This window comes from Trichechus manatus, unplaced genomic scaffold (assembly GCF_000243295.1).
Source record: "Trichechus manatus latirostris isolate Lorelei unplaced genomic scaffold, TriManLat1.0 scaffold00133, whole genome shotgun sequence".
Lineage (NCBI taxonomy): Eukaryota > Metazoa > Chordata > Mammalia > Sirenia > Trichechidae > Trichechus > Trichechus manatus.
In genome coordinates this window covers 6,214,763-6,238,346 of record NW_004444069.1, presented here as the reverse complement: position 1 = coordinate 6,238,346, position 23,584 = coordinate 6,214,763, and the positions used below count along the sequence as shown (strand labels likewise).

Below are 23,584 nucleotides of genomic sequence, written 5' to 3'. Positions count from 1 at the left end.
AGTGTTTCTGTTCTACCTCCTAGTTTGTTGTGTAGTGTCAGGGGTCTTAAAAGCTTGCAAGTGGCCATCCAAGGCACAATAATTGGTCTCTATTCACCTGGAGCAAGAGAGGAAGAAGGAGAGTCAGGAATAGAAGGAGGATGAGGAATATGGGGCTAATTGCCTCCATGAACAACCATCTCCTTTGCCATGAGGCCTGAAGAACTGAATGGTGCCTGGTTACCATTACTGAAAATTTTGATCAAAGACTCCGTAGGAGAATTCTGATCAAAAGCGGGGAAATGCAGAACAGTATCTCAAATTCTCATGGACTCTAGACTTTCTGGAGCCATGGGGGCTGGATAAAGCCCTGAAACTACTGCTCTGAGATAATCTTTAAACCTTAAACCAAAAATATCCCCTGAAGTCTTCTTAAAACCAAACAATAATTTAGCTTAACTAGAAAAAAATGTCTGCCTTGAGCATTATGCTCTTTTAAGAACTATCTTATGGGATCAAAGTGACAAGAGCAACTGGAAAGATCAGATAGGAACCTTAGGGGGCAGTGAGTTTATGTTACTGAGGGAGGAACAACTCAGAAAAGGAGAATGACGATGGTTGCACAACTTGAATAATGTAATCAATGTCACTGTACATGCAGAAACGGCTGAATTGGTGTTATGTTTTGCTGTATATATTCTCAACAACAACCAAATAAAATTAAAAAAAAAAAAAAGATACCGAGATCTCAGGAAATATGGACAGGACACTGACCAAGTCAGCCACAGTAGATTAGTATTGTTGTTATAGTTATTCTACCTTTATAAAAACAAACAAACAAACCTTGTGCAATAATAGAAAAAAAGAATATAGCCAATGTCACTGAACAATATGTGTAGAAATTGTTGAATGGGAACCTGTCATGCTGTGTACACTTTTACCAAAAATATAATATTTTTTAAAAAATAGAGATATGTAGAGATGGAATTCCTAATTAGACACATGTCACAGTGAAAATATTTCATGGGAGAAAGGTAAAACAATTCCACAATCAAAGAATTTCTTTTTCAGGTGAATTCCACTTTGCTAGAATCAAAAAAAAAAAAAAAAGATTTTAATCAAGAGTGGAGCTGTTGGATTGAGTTTGGCACATTAGGCAGCAAACCTTTCATCTCTTGTTAAGTTGGTGCCTTCATTTAAATCCTTAGGGCAAAATCATTTTCCTCATGGTGCTTTTTTCTTCTCAAATACAGGAAAAAACAACCCCTGAACTTTACTACTTGTCTGTGCTGCTGTCAGTGAGCAGCATGATCTCTACAGGTAAGCAAAAAAACTTCCCAAGTAACCTACTGTCAAGGGACTTATGAGTCCTCTAAGAGAAGCAACTGCTCAACTAAGATTGTTATATTGCAAGGGGAAGCCCTAGTTCCTTTTAAATCCAAGAAGCTATGAGTATGAAAAGAAAAGAAAAAGCGGGGTGGGTTAGAGTGTGATATAAACAGCCATCCTTCTCATGTTATTTCCATGCCACTGAATTAGATCCCATTTCTTCACCCTATAGTGCTTTTCTCAGGCCTGGGGCTGACTTTGCCAGCCAGTGTGGCTCATCCAAGGCCAGATCCTAAGCCAACAGTGTAAAGCTGGCATTTGGGCCCTGCTAGTCTGCTTCAGAGGCACATCTTTGACAGGCTGAGTTCCCGAGTGTCTGTCACAGCAGCACTGCCACCTGAGAGCAAGTCCACCACCATCTCTCACTCTGCTGCTTCCGGATGAAATGGTTGGTTGAACCTTAGAGCCACTACAACAGGATGCATGTCAGAACCAGTTATTTGGAAGAAACCTGTCTTTAAGTATTAACCAACACTGACAATGGATAAAAAGAAACAGTTCAACTGAAATCACAGGACCGACATCAGAACCAAATTCACCCCACATAAGGACTTCCTATTAAATAGTTTCAAGATCAGAAAAAAGGAAATATATCAATCTTGGTAATGAACAAAAGTTTAGTTTCAAAAGAACACTGTAATTCAGATTGTATACTTGAACAAGGTCAATTTATTGCTTCTAAGAAATTGCAGTCGGAAATTTCAGAGTTAAATAACAATAAAAATAAGCTGTCCTTATTTCCTCTATATGTGTTCGCAGAGGTATTAAGTAGGAACTAGTTACTCACAGATGTTCTCAATGACTTTAGGAACTTAAGACAAGTCCATTTCTTCATGAAAAGAATAGTATATGTCAGCAGCAAGAACAAATTCAGTATAAGATGCTCCCAATACACCTATGACAGGAGCCACACCTTCACAAGTGGAAACAATTGCTCTCCACCTGCTTCTCTGTTCAGGTGGTATCTGCTGGAGACGAAGTCATTTTACCACTGACATTTGCTCCACTGACAGTTTTACCGAGCACCTCTCACATCCCAGATACAGCACCAAGAGTTATGAGCAGTATGTGAGAAACTCATACGTTAACAATGAAGTCCTCTGAAATAATTCTATTACATGATTAACAAAAACTACTAAAAAATAACACATCTACTTACTGGTTTCTAAATCACCAACTTCTGCACAGTAATTAATCTATAAAACTAAATTTTTATTTAGTTATTCTTTTAGGATCTTATCATCTCCTCCAAAACCAAATCTGGTTTTCCCAGAGTTAATTTCATAAAAAAATATTTAATTTATGCTACTGATGTCATATGAAATACAAACTATGCTTTTTTTCTGATACACATGAAAATTATATTTTATATAATTCTAAAATATATAGACTGTGCTGTTTTTTAGCGGCCTATTAATTTAGACAGCCACAATTATCAATATCCCGTATAGAGTAACAGAATTCTCTGCTGTCAGAGTTAACACCACTACTACTAACGTATTTCAGAGCATAGAAAAGGATGGAATACTCCCAAACTAATTCTATGAAGCCAGCATAACCCTGATATCAAAACCAGGTAAAGACACCACAAAAAAAGAGAATTACAGACCAACATCCCTCATGAACATTGACACAAAAATCCTCAACAAAATTCTAACCAACAGAATTCAGCAACATATCAAAAAAAAAAATTCACCATGATCAAGTGGGATTTATACCAGGTATGCAGGGATGGTTCAACATCAGAAAAACAATCAATATAATCCATCACAGAAATAAAACAAAAGACAAGAACCACATGATCTTATCAATCGATGCAGAAAAGGCAAACACACATTCATGATAAAAACTCTCAGCAAAATAGGAATAGAAGGGAAGTTCCTCAATATAATTAAGGGCATTTATATAAAGCCAACAGCCAACATCATCCTAAATGGAGAGACTTTGAAAGCATTCCCCTTGAGAACGGGAACCAGACGAGGATACCTTTTATCACCACTCTTATTCAACATTGTGCAGGAGGTCCTAGCCAGAGCAATTAGGCTAGAAAAAGAAATAAAGGGCATCCAAATTGCTAGGGAAGAAGTCAAAGTATCTCTGTTTGCAGATGATATGATCTTATACACAGAAAACCCCAAAGAATCCACAAGAAAACTACTGGAACCAATAGAAGATTTCAGCGAAGTTTCAGGATTGAAGATAAACAGACAAAAAGTTGTATTCCTTTACACCAACAACGAGAACCTCAAGGAGGAAATCACCATATCAATACCATTTACAATAATCCTCAAGAAGATAAAATACTTAGTAATAAATCTAACCAGAGACATAAAAGACCTATACAATTAAAACTACAAGACACTACTGCAAGAAACCAAAAGAGACTTGCATAAGTGGAAAAACATACCTTGCTCATGGATAGAAGACTCAACATTGTGAAAATGTCAATTCTACCCAAAGCGATCTACAGATACAATACAATCCCAACCCAAATTCCAATGGCACTTTTTAATGCGATGGAGAAACAAATCACCAACTTCATATGGAAAGGGAAGAGGCCCTGAATAAGTAAAGCATTACTCAAGAAGAAGAACAAAGTGGGAGGCCTCACACTACCTGATTTTAGAACCTATTATACTGCCGCGGTAGTCAAAACAGCCCAGTACTGGTACAACAACAGATACATAGACCAATGGAACAGAACTTAGAATCCAGACATAAATTCATCCACCTATGAGCAACTAGTATTTGACAAAGGCCCAAAGTCCATTAATTGGGGAAAAGACTGTCTCTTTAACAAATGGTGCTGGCAGAACTGGATATCCATCTGCAAAAAACTGAAACAAGACCCATACCTCACACCATGCACAAAAACTAACTCAAAATGGATCAAAGACTTAAATATAAAATCGAAAATAAAAAACATCATGGAAGAAAAAATAGGGACAACGCTATGAGCTCTAATACATGGCATAAACACAATACAAACCATAAGTATCAATGCACAAGCACCAGAAGAGAGACTAGATAACTGGGAACTCCTAAAAAATCAAACACTTATGCTCATCAAAAGACTTCACCAAAAGAGTCAAAAGACAACCTACAGACTGGGAAAAAATTTTTGGCTATGACAAATCTGATCAGCATCTCATCTATAAAACCTACAAGATACTGCAAAACCTCAACAACAAAAAGACAACCCAATTGAAAAATGGGCAAAGGATATGAACAGGCACTTCGCCAAAGAAGATATTCAGGAGGCTAACAGACACATGAAGAAATGTGCATGATCATTATCCATCAGAGAAATGCAGATCAAAATTACAATGAGATATCATCTCACCCCAACAAGGCTAGCTAGCATTAATCCAAAAAACACAAAATCATAAATGCTGGAGAGGTTGTGGAGAGACTGGAACACTTATACACTGTTGGTGGGAATGTATTGGAAAGCAATTTGGTGCTTCCTCAAAAAGCTAGAAGTACCATACGATCCAGCTATCCCACTCCTTGGAATATATCCTACAGAAATAAGAGCCGTCACACGAATAAATATATGCACACCCATGTTTACTGCAGTACTGTTCACAACAACAAAAAGATGGAAACAACCTATATGCACATCAACTGATGAATGGATGAACAAATTATGGTATATCCACACAATGGAATACTACACAACGATTTAAAAATTTTAAATGGGACTATGTTCATTCTGCTTTTTTACGCAAATATTAAACCTTAAAAGTAAATGAAAAACCTCTAATTATTAATTTTTTTCCTCACTACAGTATGCTTGCTTAATAAATATGCCTGCACGAAATACAAGGAGACCCAGTGGCGCAATGGATAAGAGCTACGGCTGGCTGCCAACCAAAAGGTCGGCAGTTCGAATCCACCAGCCACTCCTTGTAAACCCTATGGGGCAGTTCTACTCTGTCCTGTAGGGTCACTACGAATCGGAATCAGCTTGACAGCAAAGGGCTTGAAGGGGCTTGAGCACACAAAACAAGAGACCAAAAAAGTCAGGATAACTCTGAGAATATTCTTGGTAACCCTGGCATGAGACTTTTGTGAAATAACATTTTCCTGTCCTGAAATATGAGAAAACTCTCTCAATTCTTCTGTCAGTGAAGAAATAAGTCAAGCTAAGAAAAGAAGATCTTTGAAGGGGAGAGAACCTGAACTTATTCTTGTTTTCATCTACTGCTTACCTTCCTTCTTAAAATGTATGATAATGGAAAAAGAAATAAAAATGTTTGAGTGTGGTACAATTATAAGTAAAATTTAAAAATCTGTCACTTTATGTTATTAAAAGTTAATACAACAATAAAGCTTTCAAGAAACTGATGTCTCAAATACTTTGGTAAGACTGGAGTGAAGCATCTGGGTGGGAGACGGTTGGGTGACAAAGCTGGTCATGAAGGGCTTCAGGTGCCATATTAGGAAGTTTGGATTTTATCTCATAGGGAATGGGGGGGCATTGGAGGGTTTCAACAGGGAATGATGTCCCTAGTGCACTTTAAAAATATTTGCTCATTCTTTCATCACTGTTCAGCAATTACTATGCTGTAGATGCTGGGAATAAAGTAGTAGACAAAACTGTCAAAATTTGCTATCTGTGTGGAGCTAGGGATGACAGACAACCAACAATAAAAATAAAGAAGCTTATTAAAAAAAAAAGTTGTCATTGAGTCGATTCCAACTTATGGCAACCTCGTGTGTGTCAGAGTAGAACTGTGCTCCACAGAGTTTTCAAATGGCTGTGATCTGTCAGAAGTAGATTGCCAAGCCCTTCTTCTGAGGTGCCTCTGGCTAGATTCAAACTGCCAATCTTTTAGTTAGTAGTCGAGCGCTTAAATGTTTATGCCACCCAGGGATGCCAAGCATATTGTATTATATGAAATAGTAAATAACAACTGCTATGAGACAAACACAGCAGGGAAAAAGGAGAGTGCTAGAATTTTAAATAGGGTGGTCAAGGAAAGGTCTCACTGAGTGACATCTGAGCAAAGAATTGAAAGAGACGAGAGAATGAGCTATGCATACACCTAAGGGATGAGACTTCTAAGCAAACAGTGCAAAGGTCCTAAGGCAGGAGCACGCCTGTCATACTCTGGAAGCAGCAGGAAGGACAGAATGGCTGAAGCAGAGTAAGTGAGGGGGAGAGTACCAGGCAATGCAGTCAGAGAGGTAATAGGGAGCCGCAGCAGGGTTTGGAGTAGAAGAATGACATGATCTGATTTATGTTAAAAGGATCACTCTAGTCGCTGAAGTTGAGAACTGACTGTAGGGGAAAACAAGGGTGAAAGCAAGGACACTGGGTAGGAGGTCACTGCAATAATCCAGGTAAGAGCTGATGACAGCTTAGACCAGAGTGGCAGCAGCAGAAGTGGTGAGAAGTTATTAGATTCTGGATATATTTTGAAGGTAAAGTCAATGTGATTTGCTGATGGATAGAATATGGGCTGTGAGAGAAAGGGGAGTCATGGTTAACTCCACAGTTTTGGGCCTAAACAAATAAAAGAAGAGCTACCTTTAATTAAGGAGAGAAAGACAGCCATGGAACAGGTTTAGGGAAGAAGATCAGGAGTTCAGCTTATAGGGATGTTAAATTTGGGATGTCTATTAGATATGCAGATGACACAACCTTGCTTGCTCGAAGTGAAGAGGATTTGAAGCACTTACTAATGAAGATCAAAGACTACAGCCTTCAGTATAACCGCACCTCAACAAAAAGGAAACAAAATCCTCACAACTGCACCGATAAGCAACATCATGATAAATGAGAAAAGATCGTAGTTGTCAAGGATTTCATTTTACTTGGATCCACAATCAATGTCCACAGAAGCAGCAGTCAGGAAATCAAATGACGTATTGCATTGGGCAAACCTGTTGCAAAAAACCAAATCTGTTGCTGTAGAGTCGATTCCGACTCATAGTGACCTTGTAGGACAGAGTAGAACTGCCCCATAGGGTTTCCAAGGACGGCTGGTGGATTCAAACTGCTGACCTTTGGTTAGTAGCCTGAGCTCTTAATCGCTGCACCATCGAGCTCTTTAAAGTGTTAAAAAGTAAAGATGTCACTTTGAGGACAAAGGTACACCTGACCCAAGCCATGGTATTTTCAATTCCCTCATACGCATGTGAAAGCTGGACAATGAATAAAGAAGACCAAAGAACTGACACTTTTGAATTATGGTGTTGGCAAAGAACACTGAATATACCATGGACTACCAGAGAACGAATACATCTGTCTTGGGAGAAGTACAGCCAGAATGCTTCTTAGACGACAGGATGGCAAGACTTTGTCTCATGTACTTTGGACATGTTATCAGGAGGGACCAGTCTCTGGAGAAGGACATCGTGCTTGTTAAGTAGTGAGTCAGCAAAAAAAAGGAAGATCTTCAACAAGATGGACTGACACAGTGGCTGCAACAATGGGCTCAAACAGAGCAACCATTGTGAGGATGGCGCAGGACTCAGCAGCGTTTCATTCTGTTGTACATAGGGTCGCTATGAGTTGGAACTAACTCGACAGCACCTAAAAACAACATTAGATATCCAAGAGGTGATGTTAAGTAGGCAAATGGAGAACAGACCCAAGTTCAAGGGAGAGGTCCATACTAGAGATTTACTAGACATTTGGTGTCATCTGCATATAGACGGTATTTGAAGCCACAAAACTGGATGACATTATCAGGGGAGTGAGTGAAGACAGAGAAAAAGTCAAGGACTGAGCCCTCTAGAGATGTGTATTTCAAAGTGGACCAGCAGTATGGGCAGCAGCTGGGAGCTGGCTAGAAATGCAGGTTTTTCAGGCTCTACTCTAGACCTACTTTATCAAAATTTGCACTTTAACAAGATGCCAGACTAGAACTTGGTAATAAAACCGCAGAGATATTGAACACTATATTTAAAGAGATATCATGGTTAAGAGAAGGTTATTTATTTGGTTTGCTTTAAAAGAAGAGAATTTAAACACTGGTAGATTGAGGGGAAAGCAGCATCAGGAAGCCACGGAAGCTATTTAAGAAAGTGAATAGCTGATGGAGGAAAGTTCCAAGAGGGCTGCAGAGAAAGGATTTCAGGTATAAATTAACAGGACAGCTTAAAAATAATGGTAGAAGAAGAATTTTTTTTTACAATTTGGCTTTATACATAATAGTCAAAAACTGGAAACAACTCAAATGTAATCAACAGATGAATAAATAAGCAAATTGTGATACATCATACAATGGAATACTACTCAGAACTATAAAGAAAACTACTGACAGAAACAATGTGGATAAACCTCACAGACATTACTTTGAATGAAAGAGGCCAGACACAAAAGAGTATATACTGTATGATTCCATTTATATGACATTCTAGAAAAGGGAATCTAATCTACAGTGACAGAGGCAGATCAGTAGTTGACCGAGCTGAAGGCGGAAGTGGGGTGGGGAATTGATGGTAGAGGGCTGGAGAGCTTCAGGGTTCCTGCTTGTGGAATCCTCATTGTATTTCCTGTGCCCTTCACTGAATGGCAACACATTCAACCAATCTCTTTGGATGGGCCTGTCCTATGTAAATATATATCCAATTTTGCATATTTTACTATGATGATGATGATGATGATAATAATAACAGTGGCCACGTTCACTGAGTTCTTCCTATATGCTAAGCCACGTGCTAAGCAGTCACATAATCTTTATCACAACCTAATGAGGTAAGTACTATTATTATCCCGTTCTTACAGATTAGGAAGCTGACGCTTAGAGAGGCTGATTAACCTGCTTGAGATCTCACAGCTAATTGATACCTGACTCTACAAGTTCATGCTCCATTACACAAGACTTACAATGGAACAAGCTATCTACTGGTAGACATTTAAAAGACAGGGGTTCAGACAGCCTTTGGTTCATGGTACTTTTTGTCAGACACTAAAGTCTCATCTGCCCCAACATTCCCCTCACCTAGCTGGAACAGCCTGCATTCCCCTGGGGCTTCCATCCCAAGTCCAAGCTAACATGTCCTAAACATTTCCAGCTGCTGAGCAGCATTTGTCTGAGTTTCCAGTTATGATTCCCAGTTCTGGGGTTACTTTCCCCAGTGCTCTCTCCTGTGACGACTTACCTACCATATCATTCCCCTTTCTCTAGTTTCTTCTCTGCCTCCTGTCTGAAGGCTGTTTTTGCTTGAGAACTGGAATCCTAACCAATTTCTCTTACTTATGCTCTAAGAATACTTTTTTCATTATCCATTAATTCTAAACAAGAATCCAAAAATATATAAGAACACCCTCAATTATAAAACCACTGAATCAGATTAAGTCAATGAGAATGAAGAGGGGCAAATAAAATGTCTGTATATGGTAAGGCCTTTGCTACACAGGTTCTAAGGTTGCATGCACTAAAACCAGTACAACTGCCTGAATGGAACATTGTATTATCATCATCAAAATTAGAAGTACATTGTGAGCAAGTGTTTACTCAGCAAGTTCTTCCAACAGTGAAAGAAAGAAGCATATTTTCCAGTTTTGTTTTGTTTGACCCTGATCCTACTTATATGTCACTGACAGTCCAATTCTACTCAAATGCAGGCACTTCCACACATATTCACAGATTAAAAATTAAAGATAATCACATTAACGTAACTGTCACTTACATTTACAAAAGAAATTTTTTGAACCTAAAGCATTTTGTAAGGCAGGCTATTGGAGCCATTCCAAGCAGTTTGTCAACAGTCTTACCGGAGGTGGGCTAGAAAAGTGGTTTCATATCCAAATTATAACTCTGAAAAAGAACTTATGGTAATAAGTAAGAAATTCTACAATCAGACAGAAGTGACAGAAACAATTCTTTCTAGCAGAGCTCAATGGTAATCTTAGTCGGAAGTCTGTCCTGGCAGGCTGAACTATAACTAACTTTAAAGACAATATCCCTGAAATAATTTTGCTGTAAATCCTGACGTTGTCCTGTGGACTACTGACTGTTCGGGGAGATGGGTTTAGAATAGCAGAAAAATGATTTACACACAATTTCTAGATAACTTTTAAAGTGCTGTCCAACAACTAGTTACTTCCCTCTTAAGAGGTGGGAGTGTCGAATCGCTTCTGAGAAAGCTGATCTAGTTTTTTACAGCTCTGGAAAGAGCGATTTAGGAGGAAAGAGAAGTGGTTCAGAATGGAGGATCCCCCTTTTCCAGGCCAAGCCTGAGAGGTAACAGCCTCAAAGAGCCTCTAGAAAGGGATTTTTGTTTTTGGAGGATTCACCCATTCTGAAGACTAGAATGAAGTTTACTGAGGCTTTTGGTTCCACAAAGATCAAAAGAATTAAGAGGCAAGAGCCTTAGCCCCAAACTTGAATATGACCTTACCTGAGGGATTGTGGCATCACCAGAGGGGTGCAGATCAGAGGGGGTGACACTGTCAGAGGGGGTGACACCAAAATGACTGTCTGTAAAATTTTTGTGCAGTTTCAGCAGAAATTGATTACTTTTTATAAAAACATTCCTGTAGGTAGTTATAACAACAAAACATTTTTCATAAACCCAGCTTACATGTATCAACATACTTACAAAGCTAAAACTCTATGCTAATTTACTTTAGAACCTTCTACTACCCTCAATTCAGAGCTGTCATTATCACCCAATCATAATGACCCTTTGAATCACGTGGTTTCACTTGCACAGCAGACAGCGCGTTTTGGTTGCTGCCAGTGTTTTTACAGTCGCTGATTTTGTCAAATTTTCTGGTGTTGCAGCTACAATATTGTGGTAATTAGTATTTATGAACCTATAACAATAACTTTTTTGAGAATGAAATCGTAATTAAGGGAAAAGAAGTGATATACAGGAATTATGATTTACGAGTAACAGTACAAAAAACATTACTAAGGATTTTGTATGGTCTGGTACAGGAAGCGGGCCATGGGGGGGTGGGGGATGGGTGACACCATGAATTACCACACTGGGTGACACCAACCCTAGTGAAGCCACTGTTCGGGTACTCTCAAAGATCCCCCTCCATCTTGGACTCCCAATACCTGTGACAAAAAGGGATCCCGGACTGACCCCCCACGAACCCAGTTTCTCCAGGGCTTGGGGAGAAGGCGCTTACCGTACCCTCATCCGCCAACCGGCCAGAGTCCTCTGTGGGACGACCCGCGGCTCGGACGCCAACTAGGGGAACACCTTCTGCGGCATCCTCATTGGTCGAGGAGCCGGGAAGAGCACGCATCCGGCGGAAGTGTTCCTCTTGCCTGCGTCCTCCAGTCTCAGGCCCTCAGGTAGGCGGGGCCCCTTGCTCCAAAGTCTGGGACAGTGGGGCGGGGGTAGGTGGAGAGAGGACCCCGGGGGCGTGAGGAGGTTGTCAAGGAATTGTTCGGGAGGACTGGAAAGAGTATCGAGGAACGCGGGTTCACGGCAAAGTCTGGCGGCTACCGGGGCCTGGTCGATCCCAGCTGCCGCGGGACGGAAGTGCGGGAGCCTCAGATTCCCTCGGGAGATGGGATTTGGGGGTCGTGGTCGGAGCTGCTAGTCCAAATGAGATTGGTCCAAACGCAGCTCGATTCCAGTCCGAAAAAGGTGTCCTTTCTGCCCTTGCCTTTTCCGCTGCTAAGTTTGACAACTTCCCTGAAGGCGTCACTATGTGCGGAGTTTTCCGCAGTGACACCCAGGGGCTCACTAGGAAAGACCTCAGATAGGCTGCCGGAGGCACCATCGAGGGAGAAAACAGGTTTCTCCCCCCACCCACACCCACCCCTATTGTGCCTTCCTGGGGGGAGGAGAGGCGTGTTTCAATTTCAGGCAGCTCAAGTGCAAGTTATGACGGATAAAACTACTTGTTAATGGTTTCCCTTTTTCCAGCCAACTCCACCCCCAGGTGGTTTGAACTTTGAGCCACTTGTAGTCCTGATGAACAACTTAGCTTTTTTCAAATTTATAACCCTTGGAACTGCAAGAATTGAAGGTTTACGCAATTTGAAACTAGTCAGCACTGTACAGAATTAAAAGTACTAAGAAGCAGGTGAGCATGAATGAGCGCCTTCCACTCCAGATTACGGTGTTTAAGAACTGTTCCTGCCGTTTTGGTAAAAGGTGCACCACCTTGATTGAACGCTAGGTGGTGCCAGCGAGTTAATCTTTCAGGGATAAATCTCAAATTTATAGCACCAGGTTATGCCTTTTAAAGTGCCCCCATCTTCCCTGAAATTTATTCAGAATAGCTTTAGCCCCCTAAAATACATTAAGCCTTTATATACTTTATGCAATAATCAAATACCTATTCTGTATTAGGTACTGAAGAGGCTAAGAGAGGAATCAGACACGTTTTCTAATCTCAGAGTTTACAGTCTGGAGAAGACAGACAAACAACGTGTGCAAATGAAATCCGCATATAATTCAAGGCAGAAATAAGTGCTCAATAGAGAATAAGATGTGGAATGCAGAGGAAGAAGCAGTTAATTATTATTTATTTACCAGTCTGCCCAGCATGGTACTAGATGCTGGGGCATAAACAAAAGGCAAAATCCCTACTCTTAAATAAACTCACAACCTAGTAATTGGAAGAGACTCAAGGAAGGTACTATGCAGAAGGTGACACTTGAGCTAGACCTCAAAGAGTAGATGACCTGGGCTTGGTAAGTAGAAAAAATACAGACTCAAAAGGGAAGGATGAAAAAATGCATGGCATGTTTTGAAATGGCAAGTAGTCCCAGTGTGGTTGGACTGTAGGAAATTAAGCCTGAAAAGACACTTTTACTTTCGTTTTGTGTTTGCCTTGACTCTCACCTGAAAATTCAGCTGATAACAAATAAAAATGTAAATGTGAATTTCCAGGAGAAACCCACTAAACTATTGTATACAGAATACAGCTATGATAAATTACACTTCTGTAGCTTGTTTATATTTGCATATGATAAAATGACCCTTGATGATATAAGCTGACTTTAAAAGGTAGGGCATTATAAAATAAATTTTTACTTAATTGCATTCTATTTTGAATCAATGTGAGGAAGCCTTTTCATATCAAACCAAATATCTCACATTAAATCATATCAAATCATCTAGTAATAATTTCTTTATATGCAGGAAAATATAAAATGCTTTTTATAAGTTATCCTAAGATTTTAGTTTTGATGAATGGTTATACCTAATATTAAGCAAAATGTGTTTCCTGGAAGGAATATAAATTTAATTTTTATAAATGGAAAAACTTAATGCTATAAATGTTAAGGTAAATGGATACAATATCAACACACCAAAATAGTAGCTTTTCTCTGCATCAGCAATAATCAGCTAGAAATTGTAATAACAGAAAACCTCATTTTCAATATTAACAAAAAATACAAAACATCTAGGAATAGCCAGTATTCAAGGCCTATGTGAATAAAACCATACTTTTTTTTACCAAGAACTGAAGATCATAAAAGAAGACCTAGACAAATGGAGAGAGATATTTCTTGATAGGAAGATTCAAATTGCAAATATACAGATTTTCTCCTTGTTAGTCTCTAAATTCACGTAATCCCTGTCAAAATTTCAGCTGGAATTGTAATGGAGCTTGACAAGCTAATTCTCAAATTTATCTAGAAGAAAAAAATGTATAACAATAGTCAAGAATTTTTTGAAAAAAAAGAACAATAATAAAAGGCAAGTCCTACCAATATTTGTAATAGCACTATTCACATTAGCCAAAACGTAGAAATAATCCAAGTGTCCATCAGCAGATGAATGGATAAACAAAATGTGATATATACATGCAGTGGGATATTATGCAGTCATATAAAGGAATGGAGTTCTGATACATGCTACAACATGGAAGAACCTTGAAGATAGCTAAGTGACATACGCCAGACACAAAAAAGACAAATATCGTATGATTCCATTTATTTGAGGTACCTAGAATAGACAAATTAATAAACTCAGAAAGTAAAATAAAAGTTTACCGGGGTGGGGATAACAGGGAGTTAATGTTTAATGGGTATAGAGTTTCTGTTTGGGACGATAAAGAAGATCTGGAAATTTAGTAGTGATGGTTAACTTAATGCTACTGAATTGTACACTCAGAAGTGGTTACAACAGAGAGTTCCTGATGGAGCGGGAGAAAGGTGGGGTGCAGAACTCAAATTCTAGTAAGAAGACCAGACTTAAGGGTCTGGATGAGACTGGAGGAACCTCGGGAAGCGTGGCCCCCAGATTCTCTATCAGCCCAGAACTGTAACAGTTTCCGAGGCCAGCTTTTCAGACGGATTGGACTGGACTGTGGGACATAAAGTGATACTCGTGAGGAGTGTGCCTCTTAGCTCAAGTAGATATAAGACACTAAATGGGCAGCTTCTGTCCGAAGGTGAAATGGGAAGGCAGAGAGGGTTAGGAGCTGGTTGAATGGACATTGGGGAATCAGGAGTCGAAAGGAAGAGTGTGCTGTCACAGTATGGGGAGAGCAATTAGGGTCACATAACACTGTATGTATAAATTTTTGTATGGGAGACTAACTTGAAATGTAAACTTCATTTAAACTACAACAATAAACAAAAATAAAAAAGTGGTTAAAATGGTAAATTTTAATGTTATGTATATTTTACCACAATAAAAAAATAAGAAAAAATGCAAGTCCTTATCAGTTATCAAAAATACACTAGCCATACAGCATTGTTCACACAGCAAAACCATGGAAACAACCTAGATGCTCATCAACAGATGAATGGATAAACAAACTATGGTACATACATACAGTGGAGTACTATGCAACGAGAAAGAACAACAATGAATCTGTGAAGCATCTCATAACATGGATGAAACTGGAGGACATTATGCTGAGTGAAATAAGTCAATCACAAAAGGACAAATACTGTATGAGACCTCTATTGTAAAAACCCATGAAAAAGTTCACACACAATGTAACAATCTTTGTTGGTTACCAGGGATGGGGTGGGGGGTGGAATACTAAATAGGCAATAGATAACTAGTGTCTTGGGTGAAGGGTGAGACGGTACACAATACTGGGGAAACTAGCACAACTTGTACAAGGAAAGGTCATGGAAGCCCTATAGACACATCCAAACTCCCTGAGGGACTGAATTGCTGGGCGGAGGGCTGTGGGGACCATGGTCTCGGGGAACATCTAGCTCAATTGGCATAACACAGTTTATAAAGACAATGTTCTACATTATCCCTTGGTGAGTAGTGTCTGGGGTCTTAAAAGCCTGTGAGCGGCCATCTCAGATACTCCACTGGTCTCATCCCTTCGCAAGCAAGGGAGAATAAAGAGAACAGGATACAAGGAAAAGATTAGTCCAAAGGACTAATGGACCACAGCTACCAAGGCCTCCACCGGACTGAGTCCAGTACAGCTAGATGGTGCCTGGCTACCACCACTGACTGCTCTGACCAGGATTACAACAGAGGGTTCTGGACAGAGCTGGAGAAGGATGTAGAACATAATTCTAACTCACAAAAATAAGACCAGATTTACTGGCCTAAAGTAGACTGGAGAAACCCCGAGAGTATGGCCCCCAGACACCCTTTTAGCTCAGTGGTGAAGTTACCTCCGAGGTTCACCGTTCAGCCTGGGAGTGGACAGCCCCGTAAAACCAAATGGGACTAATGAGGTACAGTAGTCCAGTGAGAAGGGCCAGAAGGCACAAGGGGACAAGGAAGCTGGTGATAGGGAACCCAAGGTTAAATAAGGATATTGTTGATGTGAGATTGTTAACCATTGTCATTGTCATAGGGCACCATGTGTAGTAACTGTTCAATGAGAAACTATTTTGTTCTGTAAGCCTTCATCTTAAGTGAGAATAACAGCACAATTGGAAGAGCGTAGTCAATGTCACTGAACTGTGCATGTAGAAATTTTTGAAATGGTGTATCTTTGGCTATCTGTATTTTCACCAAAAAAAGTTTGAGAAGTTAGAGGGTTGACATGTTGTGGGGTTGTTAACCAGTGTCATAAAACAATATGTGTACTACTGTTTCATGAGAAACTATTTGTTCTGTAAGCCTTCACCTGAAGTACAATAAAGATAAAAAATACACTAGCCATAAAGTTACTTAAAATAGTGAGATAATGGCTTAGGACCAGAATATAATCAATGAAACAGACTTGACTCTGGGAATTTGACTTACAATAAAGGTGGCATGTTAGATCAATGAATAAAGGATGGGCTGTTTAGTAGATGGTGTTAGGACAGTTGGCTATCCATTTAAAAGAAAAGTTAGACTCCTATTTCATAAGCATAAACAAAAAAAAGTTGCAGATAGCTTAAAGAGCTAAATGTAAAAAGAAAATTTATGAAAGTATTAAAAACAAGTATATTTTTATAAATCTTGGAATGGGTAGGACCTGCCTTCATGGGACACAAAACTCGGAAGACTTAAAGGACGAGAAAGATAAGACCATTAAAAAATAATAATTTATCTGTGACAACATCATGAATTTAAAGTCAGGAGACAAGAAATATTCATAATTACAAAGTTTTCACATCTATGTCATATGAATTAGTGAGGGAAAGATAGTCCAGTGGAAAAATGTACACATTTCCGAAGAAGAAATACATATCAAAAGATGTTCGTTCTCAAAAGTCGTTAGGTAAATGCATATAAGAACAACAAGATAGCCCTAGGAGTGTTCCGAATCCTGGAATGTTCTGTTTCTTGATCTGAGTGCTGGTTGCTGAGGTATGCTGAGTTTGTGAAAATTTATTTGTACATTTATGTGTACTCTTCTATATGAATGTTATACTTTAATAAAAAGTTTTTTAAAAGACCAGTACTTATTAAAAATTTAAAAGAATGCTATAATGAATCTTTTTATAAAGCAAAGTCACACCAGTCTACTTCTTTACAGATCTGCATTTTCATCTATCATATTTATTTAAAGTAAGATGGACCAACAGTGAAGTCTTCTAATTGATTTGTCAAGTCATTTAAGAGTAGTGTCAGGAATTTTTGTGGAATGTTACTATATAGGTTTAAATTTATATCTAAATTGAGGTTTTCTTTATGTAACCATCTTTTTCACACCTCAAGTTCAAAAACAGTATAGCCCATTTTATGTCACAGTATATAGGGAGAGCAATTAGGGTCATATAACAATGAGTGTATAAATTTTTGTATGACAGACTAATTTGAATTGTAAACTTTGACTTAAACTACAACAATAAAAAAAAAGGTGGAGACTATTTTAAATTGCACTAGTCTATTGAATTACTTCAAATAACCAAATATGGTGCACTGTAATTGGTTTTTTTTTTCTACATAGAGATTAAAATGGCTTCCAGAGGAAAGACAGAGACAAGCAAATTAAAGCAGAACTTAGAAGAACAGTTGGATAGACTAATGCAGCAATTACAAGATCTGGAGGAATGCAGGTAATCATATAATTGTATGTTGTTATGCTGTAAAACGACTTTTTTTCTGCAATAAGATTAATTACAAACTCTGTAGGTACAGGCCCATGTGTGATTTTGGTTTCCCCTGTGGTGTTCTTCACAGTGCTTTGTTGGTGAAAGAAACTCTGCACAAGCTTTGGAATCATAAAGGCTAAGATATGAAAGCCTTTCAATTACTAACTGTGTGTGAACTTGGGCAAACTACTTAACCTCGTTAAGCTTCCATTTCCTTATGGGTGAAGTGGAAATATCAATACCTATCTGTCTTTAGTATTTGAAGCAGCCCTGACTGGTATCAACTGAGAAGATGCTACTTGAACTTCTGTTATGTGTTTTCACACTTAATTGCTCAAAGGACCAAGACTATTCACTGAAGTTTCTAACAACCTGGCAAGGTTATTTTAAATATTACAAATGAAGGGCCAATACTTGGCCCAAAGTAAATGGTAGCTATTGCTATTTGCAGTAAATGTTTAATAAATAGTTTGTTAGACTAAATAAAATTGCCCTCTTATTCAGGTAACCATTAATGTAAGTACTACATTGCTGTTATATTTCAAGGTATACCAGGTACTACCATTAATGATGATGATAATAATAACAGCTATTTATCAAGTACCTATTATATGTCTTTGAATTATGGTGTTGGCAAAGAATATTGAATATACCATGGACTTCCAGAAAGACAAACAAATCTGTCTCAGAAGTACAGCCAGAGTGCTCATTAGAAGCAAGGATGGCGAGACTTCGTCTCACATACTTTAGATGTGTTATCGGGAGGGACCAGTCTCTGAAGAAAGACAACATGCTTGGTAAGGTAGATGGTCAGTGAAAAGAGGAAGACCCTCAATGAGATGGATTGACACAGTGGCTGCAACAATGGGCTCAAGTGTAACAACAATTGTAAGGATGGCACAGGACTAGGCAGTGTTTCATTCTATTGTACATAGGGTCACTATGAGTTGGAACCAACTCGAGGGCACCTAACAACAACATTGTATGCTAAACACTTTCCATATTTCATTTAATTCTCATAGCAACCCTATAAGGTAGAGATTGTCATTATCTGCCTGGGAGTGAGGGATGGGCAGTGGTAGTTCATTGGTAGAATTCTCACCTTCTGTGTCAGAAACCCAGGTTTGATTCCCCGGCCAGTGCAGCCACTGTCGGTCAGTGGAGGCCTATGATGCTGAACAGGTTTCAGCAGAGCTTCCAAACTAAGACAGACTAGAAGGAGAGGCCTGGCAATCTACTTCGGAAAATTCAGCCAGTGAAAACTCTATGGATCACAACAGTCTGATCCCATTGTGCATGTTTCTGGGGCCAACTCAGTGGCAGCTAACAATAGCAACATCATTATCTGCAACTTACAGGTAAACCGAGGTTTGCCCAAGGTTATACCATTGATTCTTAGTCCACTTAAAGGAAGTTTATTAAATGTGCTTCATTCTGGTAAAATAAAAATGCTTTATTATCTAAGTGGCCACATTGCAGGAAAATGTCCATGCTGCTACTATCTGAAGACACCCATCATTAGCATTTTGATAGTTACTTCCTGCCTTTTTCCCTAGGATATTTTTTGTAAATATATATATGTATATATTTTTGTAAATATATATATATTTATACGTGTAATTTTTGTATGCAGTATTAAAATTGCTTTTTTCACTTGGAACTTTTTTTTTTTATATTATGATATTCAATGTACTCTAGAGAGGAACTTGATACAGAGGAATATGAAGAAACCAAAAAGGAAACGTTAGAACAGCTAAGTGAATTTAATGATTCACTGAAGAAGATTATGTCTGGAAATATGACTTTGGTAGATGAACTAAGTGGAATGCAACTGGTAAGCATAGTTTACTTACATTGATTACGGAGTTGGTATATTATTTTCTTTCTTTTTTGTAAGTGTAGTTAAGATAGGAAATGCACCCTATTTTTTGGTATAACTTCTAGATAAGTATCTACTTCTGCATAAAACAGTACGTATGTCCAGATCTTCATTTAGTTTGATATTTGGCTGTAGTGACATGCATGGAAATAGCAGATGGGAACTAAAATTGTAACAGTGCTTAATGAACAAAGACTTATCAATGACTGAGTATATGAATGGTCTCTTAGTGGTTTGCTTTGTATGTGTACTCTCTTAACTATTACTGTAATATGCAGTGTGATTCACTGGAATATTTTGGTTGGTTTTTGCCTTTCTGTGTTTCTAGGCTATCCAGGCAGCTATCAGCCAGGCCTTTAAAACTCCAGAGGTCATCAGATTGTTTGCAAAGAAACAACCAGGTCAGCTTCGGACAAGGTTGGCAGAGGTAAAGTTTCTTTAAATTGGTCTGAGCTCTGTATTTGTTTCTTTTCGCAGCCTGAGAGTTTGTTCAATATGATATTCTAAAGTTTAAATATTGATCACTTGAATTTAGAGCAGCAGCTCACAATTTTCTGACAAATTAGTCCTTTGAGCAATTGTGGTTGAAAAGGAACATAGAAGTCAAAGCAGCACATGGCAGTTTAAATTCCCACGGACCACTTCAACTTGTACTCCACCTTTAAGGTTTTACCTTTACTTCTGGAACCCCAAGTTTAAATCCCATTTGGAATTCATTAGCAGTGTTGCTTTATGCTTATATGGCATCTCTCATCTAAGACTCTCTAAGACCTTTATAGACCTGGTATTTCAGGAAGTCTGTTTATAGACTTGAATATAATTGAGGCATTAACGAGTTAATTTGTAACCATGGGTAATTCAGTAGCAGAGTGGTTAAGAGCATGGACTTGGGTCAGACTGACTGGATTTGAATCCCTGCTCCACTACTAAGGTGTGTAACCTTGGGCGAGTTATTTAACCTCTTTGTGCCTCATCTTCTCCTTCTGTAAAATGGTGATAATGATAGTTTCTAACTTATGGTTGTCATGAGGATTATGAATTAATATGTGTAAAGCACTTAGAAGGAGCCCTGGTGGCACAGTGGTTAAGCACTCAGCTGCTAACTGAAAGATTGGTGGTTCCAACCCACTAGCCGCCCCATGGGACAAAGATGTGGCAGCCTGCTTCTTAAAGATTACAGCCTTGGAAACCCTATGGGGCAGTTCTACTCTGTCCTACAGGGTCGCTATGAATTGGAATCGACCCAACAGCAATGGTAATGGGTAAAGCACTTAGAATAGTAACAATGCGTAGTACACACTATCAGTGTTTCTGGTGGTGGGGATGATATTTAACTTCAGTTCCAGAAGATCTAATACCAGTTTTTCCATTCAAGCTACAGACCACATTTCAGTTTAATGAAATGAGTTCTTAAAAGATAGCTTCTTTATAAAGGAAGCTACTGACCTACTATTTCTTCAGTAGAGTCTATAACTAAAATACAGATAGTCCCCAATTTATGATTCCATTCTGTCGTCAGACGTAAGTCGAATACCTCGTTTTTGTTTTTGTTTTTAGTTTTCATTATCATTGCCTTTTATTATCAGTATCTTTATAAATCTTTGGGGGTGGGAAACATTACATATACTTACAGATATATTTTAATACATACATACATAAAAAAATACATCCATGAAAAAATGGACAATGTTGGCATTTTGTCAGTTGTGATAGTAACTCCACTTGTGGAAGGTTCTGGTTCACCTGGATTATCCCTGGGAATAAGGATGGTGTTGCTAGTCAGAAAATTAATGACAGTTGGCTGTATGGTCCTTTTCTGCGCTGCAGCATTGTATGTAGTACATATTACTAACGATAAGGTGTACCCCAAAAAACAGATGGTCGTAAGCGCAGTTTGTTGTAATTCGAATACATTGTAAGTTGGGAACTACAGGAAATGATTCTGATTAGCATTAATGTTTATTAGAACTGTGTAAAATCATTTCTGTCATGTCTGCCTTGAATTATTTCTATAGTTCTTCATAATATTAATCAGTTAGAGGACTATTTTTTTTAAGAACTAGGTCTGACAAGCTAGATTTTAAGCAGAGAATATTTTTCTCACTTAAACACTGTGTGCTTTTTATTTATCCACTATAGATGGATAGAGATCTGATGGTAGGAAAGCTGGAAAGAGACCTGTACACTCAGCAGAAAGTGGAAATACTAACAGCTCTCAGGAAACTTGGAGAGAAGGTACCAGTATCTCATGTAACATATTAGCTATAAAGAAAAATTGTGAAGTTTTTGGTACAGAACTTTTTGATCCATGATCTAGTTTGTAGTCCTGAGACATTCTTAACCGTGGTTCTTAGAACCAGTTGTAACATTTGAACACACTAGACTGGAGTTTGTTTTGTTTTATTTAGCTGACTGCAGATGATGAGGCCTTCTTGTCAGCAAATGCAGGTGCTATACTTAGCCAGTTTGAGAAAGTCTCTACAGATCTTGGTGAGTGCCTTCATATTTCTGAAAGCTGGATATGTATTATCACTCCAGACTAAAGGGCAGTGTGGTGGAGATAAATGACATTTTCTTGAGTTTAGCAGTAAAACCAGAATGATTTTCTTTATAAATCTAATTCATTGGTTTTATTTCCCAACATTTTTTATTCAAAATAATTACATTTCATGCAGTCTAGTTTTTTTCTTTTTTACTATTTGTTAGCTAAATGTAACTATAAAAATAAACAAAAATTTTACATATTACATAACTTGAGCTGGAGTCAGAATTTATAACCAATAAAGTCACCCTATGTGTGTAGCAGGATTGTTTGGGCAGAAGGAAGGAAATTGTGATGGCAGCAGAAGGGTAGGGGTTAATGCACTGAAAATGGACACGGATTCTATTTTCTATTTCACTATGTGTGTGAAAGATTTTTCTCTTTTTACCTGCAACTGTAGATGCATTTGAAGTAACCTTTTTGTTAATTGTGTGTCTTTCTCCTTAGGCTCTGGAGACAAAGTCCTTGCTTTGGCAAGTTTTGAGGTTGAAAAAACCAAAAAATGACATGATGTGGAATCTTGAGGACATTGATCACATTCTTGGAAATGACATTTTTCTTCTGGGGATTTTAAGTCATTGCAAAGAAATCAAAAGATTCTCAAACTGCATTAATAACTTAAGAAAAGGTGACATAAAAATGTACAGGTGGCTTCTGTTGATGCCCTTCATCACTGTGCTTTGTTTAGAGCTACCTTTGTAAGTGATCCTGGACTTGCTGGGACAGAGAGACTCACTGGATCTTATTCATTATAATTTGTCTGTTTAAGAGAGAGAAAAGAAAATGGAGTTTCTCTGCCTATTTTTATTAAGACTCCTTGTTTGTAAGTGCTGAGAGTGAATGAAAAGATGTGAACTAATGATTCTTTCCTGCTGACAACTTTACTCGTTATAGTAAATAGTGTAGCAACATCAATAGACCTCATATGTGTCATAGAATTTTAGAGTTCTAAGTGACCTTAGAAATCATTTTCATTTTACAAACAAGGGAACTGAGGCTGAGAAGAACAAATGACTTGCTTAAAGTCACATTAGAGACAGAGCCAGGGATAAGACTCAGTGTCCTGGCTCCCAGTTTAGTGTTCATTGAGTTTTATTTCTTTATACTGTTTTAAAAATAATAATAATTAACACGTATTTGTGCAAGTATTTATGAAAATTTGATGTCCCAACAAAAAGTTGACACTATACTAAGGGACCATTCCCTAGCCTGTATGCTCTCCCTATGAATAGGGCCCATTGTGTCTCTGAGTTTTGAGCTTGGAACAATGGGAGCCCTGTTGAGAGTCTTCTGAAATGACTCAACCTCCAGTGTTGTCTCACCAGGGAAGCAATAGGAAATGGCAGCTAGAGGCCCTCCCTGTGTGTGACCTCTTGCTGAAACCCAGAGGGTGGTGATTGC

General features: G+C 38.5%; 2 protein-coding genes across 9 annotated transcripts in view; one reads left to right on the top strand and one right to left on the bottom strand.

The window, feature by feature from the left end:
* Nucleotides 1-11,536, bottom strand: part of NMNAT1 (nicotinamide nucleotide adenylyltransferase 1) — a 43,470-nt gene extending 31,934 nt beyond the window's left edge. For 2 of the 6 annotated variants that reach the window (XM_023739401.1, XM_023739404.1), the window contains exon 1: nucleotides 10,018-10,646. The gene's annotated coding sequence lies outside the window, so the exon portion shown is untranslated. Of the gene's footprint in view, nucleotides 1-10,017; nucleotides 10,647-10,728; nucleotides 10,809-11,470 lie in introns of those variants that run through there. The other 4 variants (XM_023739403.1, XM_023739402.1, XM_023739400.1 and 1 more) reach the window with 4 other exon arrangements.
* A 29-nt stretch (nucleotides 11,537-11,565) lies between these two features.
* On the top strand, nucleotides 11,566-23,366 carry LZIC (leucine zipper and CTNNBIP1 domain containing). Of its 3 annotated transcripts, XM_004385145.2 has the most exons (8): nucleotides 11,583-11,639; nucleotides 12,220-12,379; nucleotides 17,618-17,726; nucleotides 19,461-19,596; nucleotides 19,970-20,068; nucleotides 21,781-21,876; nucleotides 22,050-22,131; nucleotides 22,631-23,366. In XM_004385145.2, exons 3-8 carry the CDS (start codon nucleotides 17,626-17,628, stop codon nucleotides 22,687-22,689), a joined length of 573 nt encoding a protein of 190 aa, XP_004385202.1. In that variant the 5' UTR covers nucleotides 11,583-11,639; nucleotides 12,220-12,379; nucleotides 17,618-17,625; the 3' UTR covers nucleotides 22,690-23,366. The 3 variants fall into 3 exon arrangements, with proteins under 3 accessions (XP_023595167.1, XP_004385202.1, XP_023595166.1); XM_023739398.1 differs by lacking the exon at nucleotides 22,050-22,131 and having other exon boundaries at nucleotides 22,631-22,984; XM_023739399.1 differs by lacking the exons at nucleotides 12,220-12,379; nucleotides 22,050-22,131 and having other exon boundaries at nucleotides 11,566-11,639; nucleotides 22,631-22,984.
* The last annotated feature ends 218 nt before the right edge of the window (nucleotides 23,367-23,584 follow it).